This window comes from Tamandua tetradactyla, chromosome 7, assembly GCF_023851605.1.
Source record: "Tamandua tetradactyla isolate mTamTet1 chromosome 7, mTamTet1.pri, whole genome shotgun sequence".
Classification (NCBI taxonomy): Eukaryota; Metazoa; Chordata; class Mammalia; order Pilosa; family Myrmecophagidae; genus Tamandua; species Tamandua tetradactyla.
Window position 1 is genome coordinate 6,047,327 of NC_135333.1, and position 14,572 is coordinate 6,061,898.

At 34.6% G+C, this 14,572-nt stretch overlaps 1 protein-coding gene across 7 annotated transcripts in view; it reads right to left on the reverse strand.

The window, feature by feature from the left end:
- LYST (lysosomal trafficking regulator) overlaps positions 1-14,572 on the reverse strand; it is a 248,660-nt gene that overhangs the window by 6,245 nt on the left and 227,843 nt on the right. For all 7 annotated transcript variants that reach the window (XM_077168415.1, XM_077168413.1, XM_077168412.1 and 4 more), the window contains 4 exons: positions 12,756-12,892; positions 8,955-9,053; positions 1,367-1,506; positions 1,004-1,101 (listed from right to left, as the gene is read on the reverse strand). In XM_077168415.1, the coding sequence (XP_077024530.1) occupies positions 1,004-1,101; positions 1,367-1,506; positions 8,955-9,053; positions 12,756-12,892 (474 nt within the window). The remainder of the gene's footprint in view (positions 1-1,003; positions 1,102-1,366; positions 1,507-8,954; positions 9,054-12,755; positions 12,893-14,572) is intronic.

The following is a 14,572-nucleotide window of genomic DNA, read 5'->3' on the forward strand; positions in this document are numbered from 1 at the left end:
GTACAAATCAAGGAAGAACAATTTCCAAACTCATCAATCATCTGCTTATATTTCCATTATCAAAAGCAATTGTTTAAATAAGGTCTTTTCTCTTAGTTATGGTCATTAGGAAATAAATATGTTTTCATGACATTATTCTATGTCTGGGTTATTGGCAAATACGTCACATCTGAAATCTTTAATCATGACTTTAGGCATCACTTTTCTTGAATACAAGAATAAGTAAACTTTTTTTTAATCAAAAGCAAAAATTAAAAAAAAAAAACCCAAGATACATCAAAGGATAGGAGACCACCTGCTATAGATCTATCAAACACTTTCTATACTGAATGGAGGGTAAGAAATGAACAATTTTTCAAAGGATCATTTCAATTTCATGACCCTTAACAATAGAAATGCAAACAGAATATTCATGAATTTTCCAACTGTTTCTTTCTGGATGCATGTTTTTAAACATGTATGTTGAAAAAGTACAAAGTAAAACCAAAATCTTTGTTTAGGAGATAAATTTTATCAATTAATTTTTACAGCAAACTAAACTTCCAATTATTATTTTATATTATTGTCCTCTCACGAATGAATAGGAAGACATCTTTTCAAAACTGGTCATCTGCAGCTATTTTTCAATTAGTCATGAAGAAGGTAACAAAGTTAATAGTTAAAAAGCAGAAGAAAAAAGACTAGAAAAACAAAAACCAAGGAAATTAAGGTAATTAGCAATTTTCTTAACTTATGTGTGCTCAAGTGCAATTTTACATATGTCAGGAAAAGGGTTAAATTATGACAATATGAACTTTTGCATTTAAGTTGATGCCTAAATTGGTGAACTCATTCTTGAACCTTACTATATTTTAATACACATACATGCTATTAACAAAGTATTTAAATCTGACAGGACCTTAGAAAACACAAAGTTCAACAACTCAATCTATAATGTAATTTGTTGGCTGAAGGTACTGTGAAAGCAGCGTCTCTGTGATTTGGTTTTTAGGGCAATACTCACCTGAATCACACACAGTAGCAATATCACCTGTTGTTTCACTGGCAGAGACAGCTGTGACAGGGCTTTTGTGTCCTGCCAGACTTTGTACATAGCACAACCTGAAAGGCAAAAGACATGAATTTCTATATGATCATTAAGCATAACCATATTCTCTTAGTTGTATAATTCTTTTCCTCAGTGTATGTACCTATTATTCATACAGCATATATGTTTTCCTAATTGATCTTTTCACTTCAAAAAGATTATAAAGGTTAAGTTTGTATTTCATACTTAAGATTATTAAAATATAAAGATATTATTCTCATGCTTCTATTTCAGAGAGTAAAAACTGAAACATTAAAAAAAGTTATGCTTCTTCTATACCTATTTAAATCCCATATGATGCAGGTTCCATCTCTGCTCACACTTATCATTATACTGTATGGTTTGCAAACAAATAAACTGGTTATCTCTTCTGTATGTCCATAGAGATGTATCTGAGACTCCATTTCTATCTCTGATGGCTGAAATTAGAAAAAAATAATGTATAAGATAAAAACTATGACAAAAAGTATCCTAGAGACCACAGTATCTCAAAAACAGTGATTCATTCTTCTCAAACATATTTTTCAATCCACTTTGTTCAATTTTTTTAAAAGTAAAACTCTTAACAAATTTTTAAATTGCCCATAACTTCAACTAAAATGTTTTTCATTTTTGTCTATTCTTGTCCAGTCTTTGTCCAAATACACATGCATTTTTTTCTTTTTTGGCATGGGCAGGCTCGGAGCATCAAACTTGGGTCTCTAGCATGGCAGGTGAGAATTCTGCCTGCTAAGCCAGAAGTATAATGTTTATACTACTATAAGCATTTTTATAGTAGTAATTCTGCCATACACATTTTCCCACAAACATTTTCCATCTTCTACACTGTCTTCAAAATTATCTTTAATGGTGTTATAATAGTCTACAGTTAGTATACCACACTTCACTTGAGCATCCTTTATTGATAATATTTAAAATTGTTTCCATTTTTTTTCAAAATTGTAGAAAATGCCATAATTAAGTACTTCATTTAGAAAAGTTTTGTTCCTTCTCTGAATTATTTCTTTAGGATAAATTTTTAGAATCTTATTATTGGTTCAGTGAATATTAAAAATTTTATAGTTCTTGACTGTTCTTTTCAAAGGAGCTATACCAATTCATGATGTTACCAATGATGACGTGAACTAACACCATCATTACTAATCAGCAGTTGCAGATTTATTTTCCAAATAAAGGTTGCAAACCAATGGTCTGAGGTCCACACTGCCTCACAGATGCCAGATGTCCATCCAGGGTTTTATTCTTTTTTCTTCACAATGCTAACTGTTTATTATTGTATATACTTCCACTTAAAATAATATAGAAAAGTAGAAAAAATAGTAAACACCTTTACTGACAACCCAGTTATTTTGAATAATTAGGTTTTTCAATAAAGAAAACTCAAATGTTACACATACAGCTTACATCCTGCTCCGAATCCTAGTTCCCTTCCATCCTTAGAAGTTATCATTATCCTGAATTATGTATATATGTATGTTTCCCATGCAAGTTTTATACTCCTACAATATCTTGCTGTACTATAAACACATATATTAATGTTTTCATGCTTTTAAACTTTATATATATGCTGTCATTCTTTACTGTATCTTCTGCATCTTGCTGTTTTGTTCACCAAAATTGTGTTTGTTCAGCAATTGTGTTGATACATTAGCTATGGCTGATCTATAATAATTGTTATAGAGTTTCTAGACAGTGTTTTATTCATATAAAAATACATATTTTTCTACTTTAAGAATCAAAATCCAAGCAATAGCAGGTACATTATTCCTTGGAACAACTGGCTAGAAGTATACAGCAGTTGCCTCTTTAGATAGGGCATTTGATTTTCAACTGAACTCAATCACGGTGACCAGATTGGCTTTTAACATGGGCCAGCATCCTGGACTTGGGTCCCCGACCCAACCAAAAGGTCCCAAGTCCTTTCCAGGGCTACATGAATGTCCAAAGGGTTTTGTCCTCTGGGCAGATCACACTGCAATGTGTGCAACCCTAAACCAAGTGGGTACCAAGGGGTAGGAAAGACTGGTACTACCAGTCAAGTCTAGGCCCACCTTAAACCAAAACCCTGTCTTGAGGATCCTGGACAACTCAGGTAATTCCAGAACAGGTGGTAATTCCACGCAAGGCCTGGTCCTCATCTGATTCACACTAACTATAGGGTGCAGTCCTTCAGGAACCCAGTTTTTGTGAAGGAGAATCTCCTGTGGAACTCCCCAGCATACTTGGTCCCTGGATGTTATTTTCTATTCCTTCCACAAGAAGCTGGCCAAGGACAGTGTCAGAGTTCCAAGACTGACAAATACCCTCACAGCTAAAGCAGCCTCTGACTATTTACATCTCTGGCCTCCTTACTAGCTTGTCAACTTTTTGATGCTTTTAAGACATTAAAAAAAAAAACTAGTCTTAGTTGTTTAAGAGGAGGGTTATTTTAAATGACTTATTTAAGAAATAGGAAATTTCTTCCCAGAATTTCTTTGTTGGCCATGGTCATAGAGTCTTTTTTTTTTCTTTTTTGTATGCTATCTGGCAGGGTCAAATTTCATTCTTTTTCCATGTGAGTATCCATTTCCATGTGAGTATCCATTCAACCATTTGTGGAATTTTTTTTTTTGTTGTTTGTTTGTTTTGTTTGTTTGTTTGTTTGGGAAGTACATGGGCCGGGAATCAAACCTGGGTCTCCCACATGGCAGGTGAGAATTCTACCACTGAACTACCCTTGCACCCCCAATAAAGATTTTTAATAAGGTCAAAAGAATGATTTGCATGTAATAGAAAAAAATAACCTGAGGATGCAATTCATTCATTCATTTATTCATTCATTACTACTAAGTGCCTGACACTGAAATACCAGTTGGGTATACAGAGATAAAAAAAAAAAGTCCTTTCTTTCCAGGAGAGGATCTACACAAAGTACCTCAGGACCCACAGATAGGTCACTTCCTTAGACTGGGGAGAGAGAATAAAAGGAGGATTTCCTATGGAGATGGCATATGAACTGAGGTTTGAAGAACTAGCAGAATTTATTCACGCAAAGAAAAAAGGTTGACAAAGGGCATTCTAGACTAAGAAGTAGTATGTGTAAAGGAAAGGAAACATGAGAAAAAGTGGCAGGCAGATATACCTGGAAGGGAAGTAGGCAGAAGGAAGAAACAAGGGTGGTGAGGCAGACAGTTGTTAGATCATAAGAGGCATGGCGTGTGATGCCTAGCAATCTAGATTTTATTACCCTAATGAACGGTCATTAAATTTTTTTTTTAATCTGGAGAATAATTTGATCCAATCAGCATTTCAGAAGACAGTTTTACAGCCTGTAAGGAAAAACACTTAAAGGGGCGTGTGACTAGAGACAAGGTTGCCAGTTAGAAAGCCAATGCAGTTATCCAGGCAGTAAAGGGTGAAGATCTGAACTGGGGCAATGGTCATGGGGACATCTGGAGAAAAGAGGTTTGACTCATTTCTATTTATCCTGCCAGGGAATCATTGTGGTCTGTTAATCCAAAATGCATGTTTTAATTCTGGAAAATTCTCAGTCATTATCTCTTCAAATTCTGCCTTTCTTCCATTCTGTCTGTCTTTTTATAACTATTAGTACAGAACTGCTCATTCTATCTCCATGCCCCTTCTTCTTTATCTTTTCTATCTCTTTATCTTTCTCTGTTATAGTCTATATGATTTCTTTTTTTTTCAGGTCTGGCTTCCAGCTCATTAATTCTGTAACCTGCTATTTAACCTTAGGCTACTATCACAAAATAGCCATGCGACCTTGGGCAAGTTACTTCATCTCCTCTTTGTTTCACTATTATCATCTGAAAAAGGGGTAATAAAACTTATGTGAAATATGAATTACATATTTAAGTATGGAAAAAGCTTAGAATAATGCCTGAAACAAAGTAAGCATTCAATAAATATCAGCTATTGTTTTTATTTTTTTTATTTCTAGAAGTTCTATTTGATTTTTTTCACATCTACTTTGCCGTTCTTTAGGGTCCAATTTTTGAAGAAAGTAAATGCCTCTAATTCATTGATTATAAGCATCAATGCCTCAATGTCAAAACTAAAATGAGGTCAGTGTTCTACTTGATAAGTTACAAGTCTGTACTAAGGCAAAGATTTTCCTGCAAGTTTTAAGCTTTTGTCCTAACATTCCCATTTATTTTTGTAAAGAATATGTTAGATGGACCTGAACAAAAGGGGGAAAGAAGTGGAACAAATAAGGTATCAGTATATGAGAGAGTTCAAATAGATTCAAGAGGCTACTCTAAAGGTCACTCTTACACAAGATTCAGTTAGACATTGCTATCTACCATAACTTGCCAAAGCCCAACCAAAACCATTCAAACCAATCCTAAAGAACACCTATGGCATTATATAAGATTCTACAAAGGTCCCATACACTAGGGTAACTTTCCAGAAACCTACAACCTCCAGATGGGTCCCTGGACCAGATAAGTCCTGAAATGCAGAGGTGCCAGCCTTTCCAGAACATCAACTAGTTTCATCCCCTTATCCCTTATTTTTGATAGCCCCTTCCAACATGAAAAAGTTAGAATGGGCATAGCCCAAATACCCCTAAAGAGAGGGACAGAAAAGATCAAAGGTGATGGTGGAGTTATACAGAGAAGGTAGAGGTTAACAAATGAGTATGACTGCTGAATCATTATATTGCTATTTCTTTTAGTCTCCAGTATCTTAGAGCAGCTAGAAATAAACCCTAAAACTGTGGAACTGTAACCCATACCAAACTCTGAAATCTGTTCTATAACTAATTGTTGCACTGTGCTTTGAAATTTATTGCTTTTTTATATATATGTTATTTTTTCATAAAAAAGAAAAAAATATTTCTTCTAGCCTCCAGTGTTTTGGAACAGCTAGAAGGAAAAATCTGAAATATTGGAATGGTAACCCATAACAAACTCTGAAATCTGTTCTGTATCTACTTGTTGTAGTGTATTTTGAAAATCATTGCTTTATTTTCTTTACTTTGTATGTTTGTTATATTTAACAATAAAAAATGTTTTTTTTCAAAGAGATATGTTAGATGGAACATAAGACTACAGATTTATTGACCTGTTCTCCACATTTACTCTGACTGCGATTATTTATGGGGTAAATACAACATTTGGCCCCTTTAGTGCTTGTTGATAATTTTATACAATCTATACTTTAAAATGACTACAAGAGTTAGTGTTAGTAATATGATTCATTAATAGTTCAGAAAATAATTTCCAGAGTATAGAACAAGAATCTTGTGCTGGCCTCCTTCTTTTTTTAAAATTGTTCTTGAATGGACTGATACAACTCTGAATAATCTCTTGTTTATTCTTCTAACACCATCAATTTAGAGAATAGAAATACTGGCATTCACTTACATGAAGATAATGCAGCAATATTAATTAGTGAAAGAATGACTGAAGAGTAATCAATTATCACTTTCAGAAGACATTATCCTCTAACATTTAAATGGCTTATAAATGAGAATCCCATGTAACAAGTCAACTCATTCATTATTACCTGGAATGTGTATAAGAAGACTTCACTTTGGAAGTTCAACAGATACCCTAGATCTAGCTCAAAATTAGGTATACTTTACTAGCTAAGAAAGATATTACATACATGCCTCCAGAACATATTTTTAAATAATTATTTTGGCCACATTCAATATGGTACTGTTGGGAACTACTGTATGTCTTAAAGTCAACTCAAAGGAAAATATGAAAACTTAAAAACCATGGCAATCAGTGGATTGGGAAAGCTGTAGAAAAGAAATAAGTGGACAAGAGATGTATTCTGCTGGTCCCAACTTTAGTTTGGCTTTAGGGATACCAAAACAGTGAGATGGTCCCTGAGAAGAAGCACAATTGACCAACAATAAGTACCAACAATAACATCCATATAAACCCAAGTAACCTCTCAAATCAAACAATGATAAAACCACACAGTGATGGTTCTTTTCTGACCCTGATTAAATAGTAACTGTTAATCTTATGACTTGATTACTAAATACTTAGAAGAAAAAGAAAACTTTTATAAAAGTCAGCTATAAAGTCTGCTTTCAGGCAAATGTATATCTGAGAAAAGGTAAGCAACAGATGCCTTTACAAGCCTACCATGACTTCAAAACTGAAAGAAACCTATGTCTCACTATATTCAAATCACAATAGCTACACTCTTGATCTGGTATATTCAAAGCTATTCTGTGCACAATTACTCCTATACTGACAGCTTAATTTTTTTTTTAACTTGTACTGCACACTGTGTTAGTACACAACTAAAATTTTAATTATAGGGAGATCAGAATTGAGGGAAACTAAGAATACTGTTCAAAGTGTTAGGAAAAGCAAGAGGACATAAAAGCAAAAGACGAAGGCAGTTTTAAGAAGGTGTCCATGTCATGATGTAAAATGATCTGAGTACAGAAGTTGACAACTGCCCTGCAGCAGTGATTAGGACCTATTTGAAGGAAAAAGGAAACAGAAGGATGAGCTCAGATTAAAGGGGATGGCAGCAGTGAGTATCAGAGATGTTCTGAAATTAGCATACACTTTAGGCCTTTGTGAATAAGAAGGGGAAGAAAGAATATATTACCAAAGTTGCACTTCTCTGCTTAGATGCCTTAGCATTCCTTTTATGGTAGTATAAGAACCTTACTATTAGATCACTCTACATCTCCTAACCTGTTTTGGCTATTCTTCCCCTACATGCTATACTCTAGTCATATAAAAGTATTTGCCATCCCCAAACATACCATGCCTGTGATCTCTTGCTGTTGTATAAGCTGTTCCCTCTTCCTGAAATGTTCTTTCCTCCTTGTTCCACTTAGTAAATTCATAAAATAATCCTTTAAGATCCAGTTCAAATATCATTTTTCAGGCTCCCTGATATCTGGTTATTCCCTCTTCTGAGTTCCTCTAACCTCTGTATGAATCCTTCTTAGAACACACACTTCACTATCCTGCAAAAATTTGTGCATGCTTGCTTCCTGCCAGTTATGCTATGAGACAGAAACAATATTATGGCCACATTAATAATAGGTGAGGTACTATGACAAAGAACCTTAATAAGGTTTAAAAGGCAATGGATAGAAAAGAGAGGATCTTGGGGTTACCCTATTCTAGGAATGCAGGTTTCACCCACTAAAATATATATAATAAACATAATAGAAAATTATAATGGAAAAAAAAGCTCAGAAAAAGTTCTAGATTAGAATAGTAATTACTGAGTTACTACCCTAAACTTGTCACTTATCTTCAACTGCATCAGTTGAACAGTTGATTCAAGAAAGGAAAGATAATAAATGAAAAGATGTTACATAATGTCTTCCTCACTTTACTATAGACTTTATAATTTAACTTCCAAATCTTGGAAGTCCAGTGAATGGCTAAAATAAAACAACAAAAAATTCTTCCAGTAGGTGGTAGAAATCAAGACAGGGGTTACTTGGGTTTTGCTGTCATTTAATTCATCCAGAGTATGGCAATGTTGAACATTAAAGTGTTCTAGAATTGAAAGAATCTTGTGGTTCAGTTCTAGGCATTCAAGTTAATACTGAAGAATCCAGACAAGCATCAAAATGTAACAAAAAGCTTAAGAACATAACAGATCATAATTCGAAATACTGTCTCTGAAACCAAAAAACAAGACTTATATATTTATTTTAAAAGTTTTTTATGATGCTTATAAACCTAAAGCTAGAGTGTTGCATATGTGACCTTTCATATTGTAAGAGCTAATGCAAAAGGAATCACTAATGTACAAAATACTTTTAAAAAAATTATTCTTACACAAAACAAATTATATTTTATAAAGGTTTTCTTCCCATTACTGATATGGAAATCCAAATTACCCATGAAGTGAGTCCAGAACCTACCGTGCTGCTTGTAAATCTGTTTGTGTAGGCTGTGATGACACCACATTTGCTCCCAGTAAACAGCTGGCAACTGTCAGATACCCAAGCACAACTAGTCACCTTTGAAAAAGGACAAATCAAAGAGTATTGCATTTTTAAAGTATAAGAAATTCTTCTATTTTTCTGACAACTATTTTTAAAAAAAGTATCATCACAAAATTTAAGGGAAACATTTTAATTGAAATGATTAGAATGGTGCCAGTTATAAATGAATATTCTGTAACTTTAAGCCAGATGTCTAAAAGCAGTTTCAAGATTAAAATGTATTATAATGCACAGTCCATGATTTTACACTTTTCTGTATATATTATACTTGTGGCCATTTTTCCTCAGAAATTTAAAATAATAATCCAGGATTAACTAGATCCAAGGTATTGCGTGTGTATCTCTGTGTGTGTGCATTTTACACATTTACCTGCTTTTTATTTCTTTTTTTTTTTTTTTTTTTAAAGGAAAGACAGAGAGAAGGAAGGAAGGATAGAAGGAAGGAAGGAAGGAAGAAAGGGAAACATCTTTAAACATTTTCTTGTTTTTATTGTATTCTGTTTCTCCGTTTTTGTTACATGGGCTGGGGCCGGGAATCGAACCGAGGTCCTCCGGCATAGCAGGCAAGCACTTTGCCCGCTGAGCCACCGCGGCCCGCCCCTTTTTATTTCTTTTTTGTTTCTCCTTTTTTGGGTGGGGAGAGAAGGTATATATAAATAGAGCTACTGCTTCTTTATAAAAGTTCTAAAGATTGTTAAGAACGAGAAGAAGGAAAGAAAAATATGATGAAAAAAGTTGGGATTATTCCTTTAGTAAAAAAATCCTTCAGTCCTAACCATGGGCACAGAAAAAAGTATGGTACAATTCAAGTTCAGAGCAGTTGTCCACGCAGCCTGACTCCCTTTGGCACTGGCTGACTCACTGGGCCATTTCCCATAGCAGCTGTTCTCCAACTGCTCTGGTGCCCTTGGGCCCACTGTCCAGCTTACCTCCCTCCAGCTGGTAATATCCTCACACTTTACTAAAGAGTTGGGGGCAATCAGCCATGGACTTCTTCCTTCCTTTGCATTGCAAAATATATGCTCCTAATTTACAAGAGGAAGTATCTCTTTGCTTCTGAGGCTCTGTCCCACTCCCAAGAACATTGTCCTCTCTCTCTCGGTTTTAAATTGTCTTTTACTGGCATCTTCCACTGGACCTGCAAATGTGTTTGTACTGGTTTGAAAGGATGTATGTCCCCTGGAAAAGCCATGTTTTAATCTAAATCCCATTTCATAAAGGCAGAATAATCCCTATTCAATACTGTATGTTTGAAACTGTAATCAGATTATCTCCCTGGAGATGTGGTTTAATCATGAGTGGTTGTTAAGCTGGATTATGTGATGACATGTCTCTACCCATTCGGGAGGGTCCTGATTAGTTTCTGAAGTCCTATAAAAGAGGAAACATTTTGGAGAAAAGTGATTCAGAGAGAGCAGAGGAGAATGACATAGCCACAAGAAGCAGAGTCCACCAGCCAGCAACCTTTGGAGATGAAGAAAGAAAATACCTCCCGGGGAGCTTCATGAAACAGGAAGCCAGGAGAAGAGGCTAGCAGATGACGCTGTGTTCGCCATGTGCCTTTCCAGATGAGAGAGAAACTCTGTGTTCACCATGTGCCCTTCCACTTGAGAGAGAAACCCTGAACTTCACTGGCCTTCTTGAACTAAGGTGTCTTTCCCTGGATGCCTTAGATTGGACATTTCTATAGACTTGTTTTAATTGGGACATTTTCTCAACCTTATGACTGTAAACCAGCAACTTATTAAATTCCCCTTTTTAAAAGCCACCCTGTTTCTGGTATACTGCATTCTGGCAGCTAGCAAACCAGAACAGTGTTCAAGTCTCTGCTACCTTACAAGATGACACTCTCTGATCCTGGTTGCTCTTAACTCTTGGTAAATCATCAGGGTCCAATGGATCCAATTTTAGGTTTTGAGTTTCTTTTTGGAGCTGTTCCCACCATTTGTAAAGATCGATAATTCATAATTTTTATTTTTAGAGCTCTTCCAACAAGAGCAAATGTACTTATCTTTAGATATAGAGAGAGACAGGAAAAACAGAAATCATTTTCTCTTGTAATTACCATATGAATCCATTGAATCCGTTTATAAACCTAAGTTATGTTATAGGATTGAAATGATCTTATTTTTAATATATCTTGAAACATTTTGGTATTTCATCATCCTAGGAATTATTTCATCTTCTTTCAAGAAAGTATAAAATAAAACTGGAGACACCACTTCTGAGCCTGCTTTTGTCTTTCACTGAACACAGTTGAAAATTCAGTTTTTCATTTTCCACCAATAATAGCAAAGAGAAGAAAACTGGCAGAGGAAGATGTTTCACAGTTATGAGACCAATCAGAAGATGAATGCAAAGACAGAGCAGGACTTTAGATTTTAATGATGATGATGAAATTGATCATATAAGTGGAATGTTAGACTATCAGTCTTCATATGAGGATATCCTAGGTGAATTTTCTCACACTCAACAACTAATGAGTGAAGAGAAAGTTTCTAAGGATAAAATCAAAATGTGGTATATACATTAGCTATTTGATAGGAAGTATATTTTATCATGTAGTATTTTGCTATAAGAATCTGGAAAACCCATACTTTGCTAAAAGATTTGTGACAGTATTTTTTATCTTTTATGATGTTTGTGTACCAAACTTTACATGATACAAATAATTTTGCAGTGTTTATATTCGGATTAAAATTCCTAATGAGGTTATTTTTTACTATCTTTTTATTCTTATGTCTATAATTTGCTGGTAAAGTGATTTGAAATTGCAAAATAAAAGTGTCTTTTGGAGTCATAATAAATGGAAATGATCTTTTTTCAGGAACATTGGAGGTTGAGTGAATAGATCATTGCCCTCCCTTTTTCTTTCCACTGCCAAAGTTTTCCCCCAAAGTAGCTTTCTCCATTTCTAAAAGGCTCAGGAAATGGGAATAGATTTTAGGACATATGAATAGGCAGGAGGTGCTATGCAAGTAATGGAAATCAGGAAATGTTAAAAAGTTTTTTCCAATGTCAAGATAGTCAAGGAAAGGATTTGCATACAATTTAGAACCCGGAAAAGCTGTGGCATAAATATATTTATATGGTGCTTTATAGTTTACAAAATATTTTCAAACACTGGAAACATTTTTACAACCATCTTGTGAGAAAGTAGTGTAAGTACTATTATCTCAGTTTTAAAGATAAGGAAAGAAACTCAGGTTTGAAAAGATTAAACTAGTTGCCTAAGGCTACACAGTAAATAACCAAGCCAGGACATTAATCCAGATCACAGGATTTAGGCCCAATGTTCTTTCCATTGTATCAGGATACCTGAAAATCTGATTTGGGAAAAGGCAGGTATAAAGATGGCACTATGGTTACAGAAAATGACACAGCAACAAAAGGTAAGTGAACCCAGAAAGGAAAACAACAGACTTTGTTCAAACACTGGCCCATTATTTTGTTCAAACACTAGGTCATTAGGTGACCCGAGTAAGAGATAATGAAAATGATACTCTCTTGAAACAACAGGTGGAAAGCAAATTTTAAAGGCACAGTCAGAACAGCGGCAGTTAGGAAGTCTGTAACCATTGTAAATGGAGTCATATGTCCAGAATCATCGTCTTGGACCAGACTAATTGTAGGATATTAAAAACTAGCTGCTATCAGTCTGATCCTTTTTAAAGCATTATGTTTGACTATTATAAAATATTTCATAAAAAAGTTTACCTGATATTGTTGTGAACTTTGTATAAAGTTTATTGGAGGCTCGCTCTGTTTACTCTTCAATCTTAAAATGTTATCAGCATATCCCCAGCTCAGGATGGCTGACCACTGAATGTCAGTACTGTTCATGCTTCTAACACCTCAAGGAGAAGGAGAAATGAAAGTATTAGATTGCCACTGCTCAATGGTTATTTGACCTCCACAAAAATGGCAGCTTTAAGGCTGAAGTTTACATAGCAGAACATAAACTCATTCTGGTGCAAAATCCTCTTCATATCCATAATTTGTTAGTTTTATTCCCTTAAAGTTAATAATATTCTAAGGGTGGAACTGCATTCTTTTTCACTCATGGTATTTTGGTTGTGATTTATTTCACAGACTTATTAGTAATAGACTAAAATATCTGTTAAATTCTTATAAAGGACAATAACACTCAAACTTACTCTATTGAGGTTCTGAATACCTTCCTTTTAAAAATAAATATGAATTAGATACTATTTAAATAATGTCCTAGACACTTCTGCTGAATAGAGAACATTGTTAGAATAGACATAAAACCAGTTCTGAGAAGGGATAATTTAATCCTGTCAGCCACAAGGACTTGTTTATCCTCTTCATGGTAGACCTTAATTGAAAGAGGTTCGATTCTTTTCCCTCTCTCTTTTCTTTGTCCTTTCGGCAGATGATGTAGCAATTTTGACATCCTTTTTTGGTATTATTCATAATCTGCTGGTATGCAGAATATAGTTAAATGCAACACACTGGAAATGGCACCACCCTTGGGTCTTGAAATTTTTTAAGTTCCTTAAGGAGAGAGATCATGCTGTTATTCCAGTACCTAGCAGAATACCTAGTATATAGATGAGTATATTTATTTATTTATTTATTTATTTAATGAATATTTATTGAATGAATCAACAGCACACTGAAATGTAATTCACAGATTTCTTTTTGTTTTAAGTATAATAATACCAAGTATTGACATCAATTTAGCAACAAGGGAATTGGAATATACTCACTAACTATAAGCTCTTCTAAATAAAAACTCTTAGATGAAAGGAACCATATATTTTGAATCCTGGGATCTCTCAAATCTACCACAATGCCTGGCATGTTGCAGGTACTCAGTGACCAAGTATATATAACAACTGCCCCCAATTTTTCATTCCAGCAATAAAGCACATGCATTCTTTTTTTTTCAAACAACAACAGAGAAACGTCTTCTTTACCAATTACAACAGTGAATCTAAACAGTTTGCAAGAAAATTGCTTTTCCAATATTTGTAGGCTTGGGCTCAGGCCTCAGAAATTCTGGTGCTGTGTGTCCCACAGTGAGACCAAACGAATATATATTTTGAAGAAAGCACTTTGGGCATTTCTGAGGCACAGACAGTTTTCAAGTAATTGGGCTATATTGGGCTTAAGATAATTAAAACCATCTCAGTTTAGGTGCTACATTGTTTCATGCATGTATAATTAAGCAAAACTACATAATTACTCTATATAACAACAGAACCCAACCCTTCCTAGCTACTAGTACATGACCTAACTTTCACCAACATGCTACACTCTTGTTCGTTCATCACCTTTACAGAATGTCTGTTATGTACACTGCCATGAGCTGGATGTATGGCAGTTCAACATTGACAGAATCCATGCTCCAGGGGATTTAAATCCAGTGGATGCTTGTCAGAGACTTAGAATGAGCCAGGCACTGTGCTAAGCATTTCCATATATTACTTCATTTTATCCTTATAATAAATTACCCTGGAAGAGAAATCCTTTTGTTATCCCCATTTTACAGATGAAAAACCAAAATT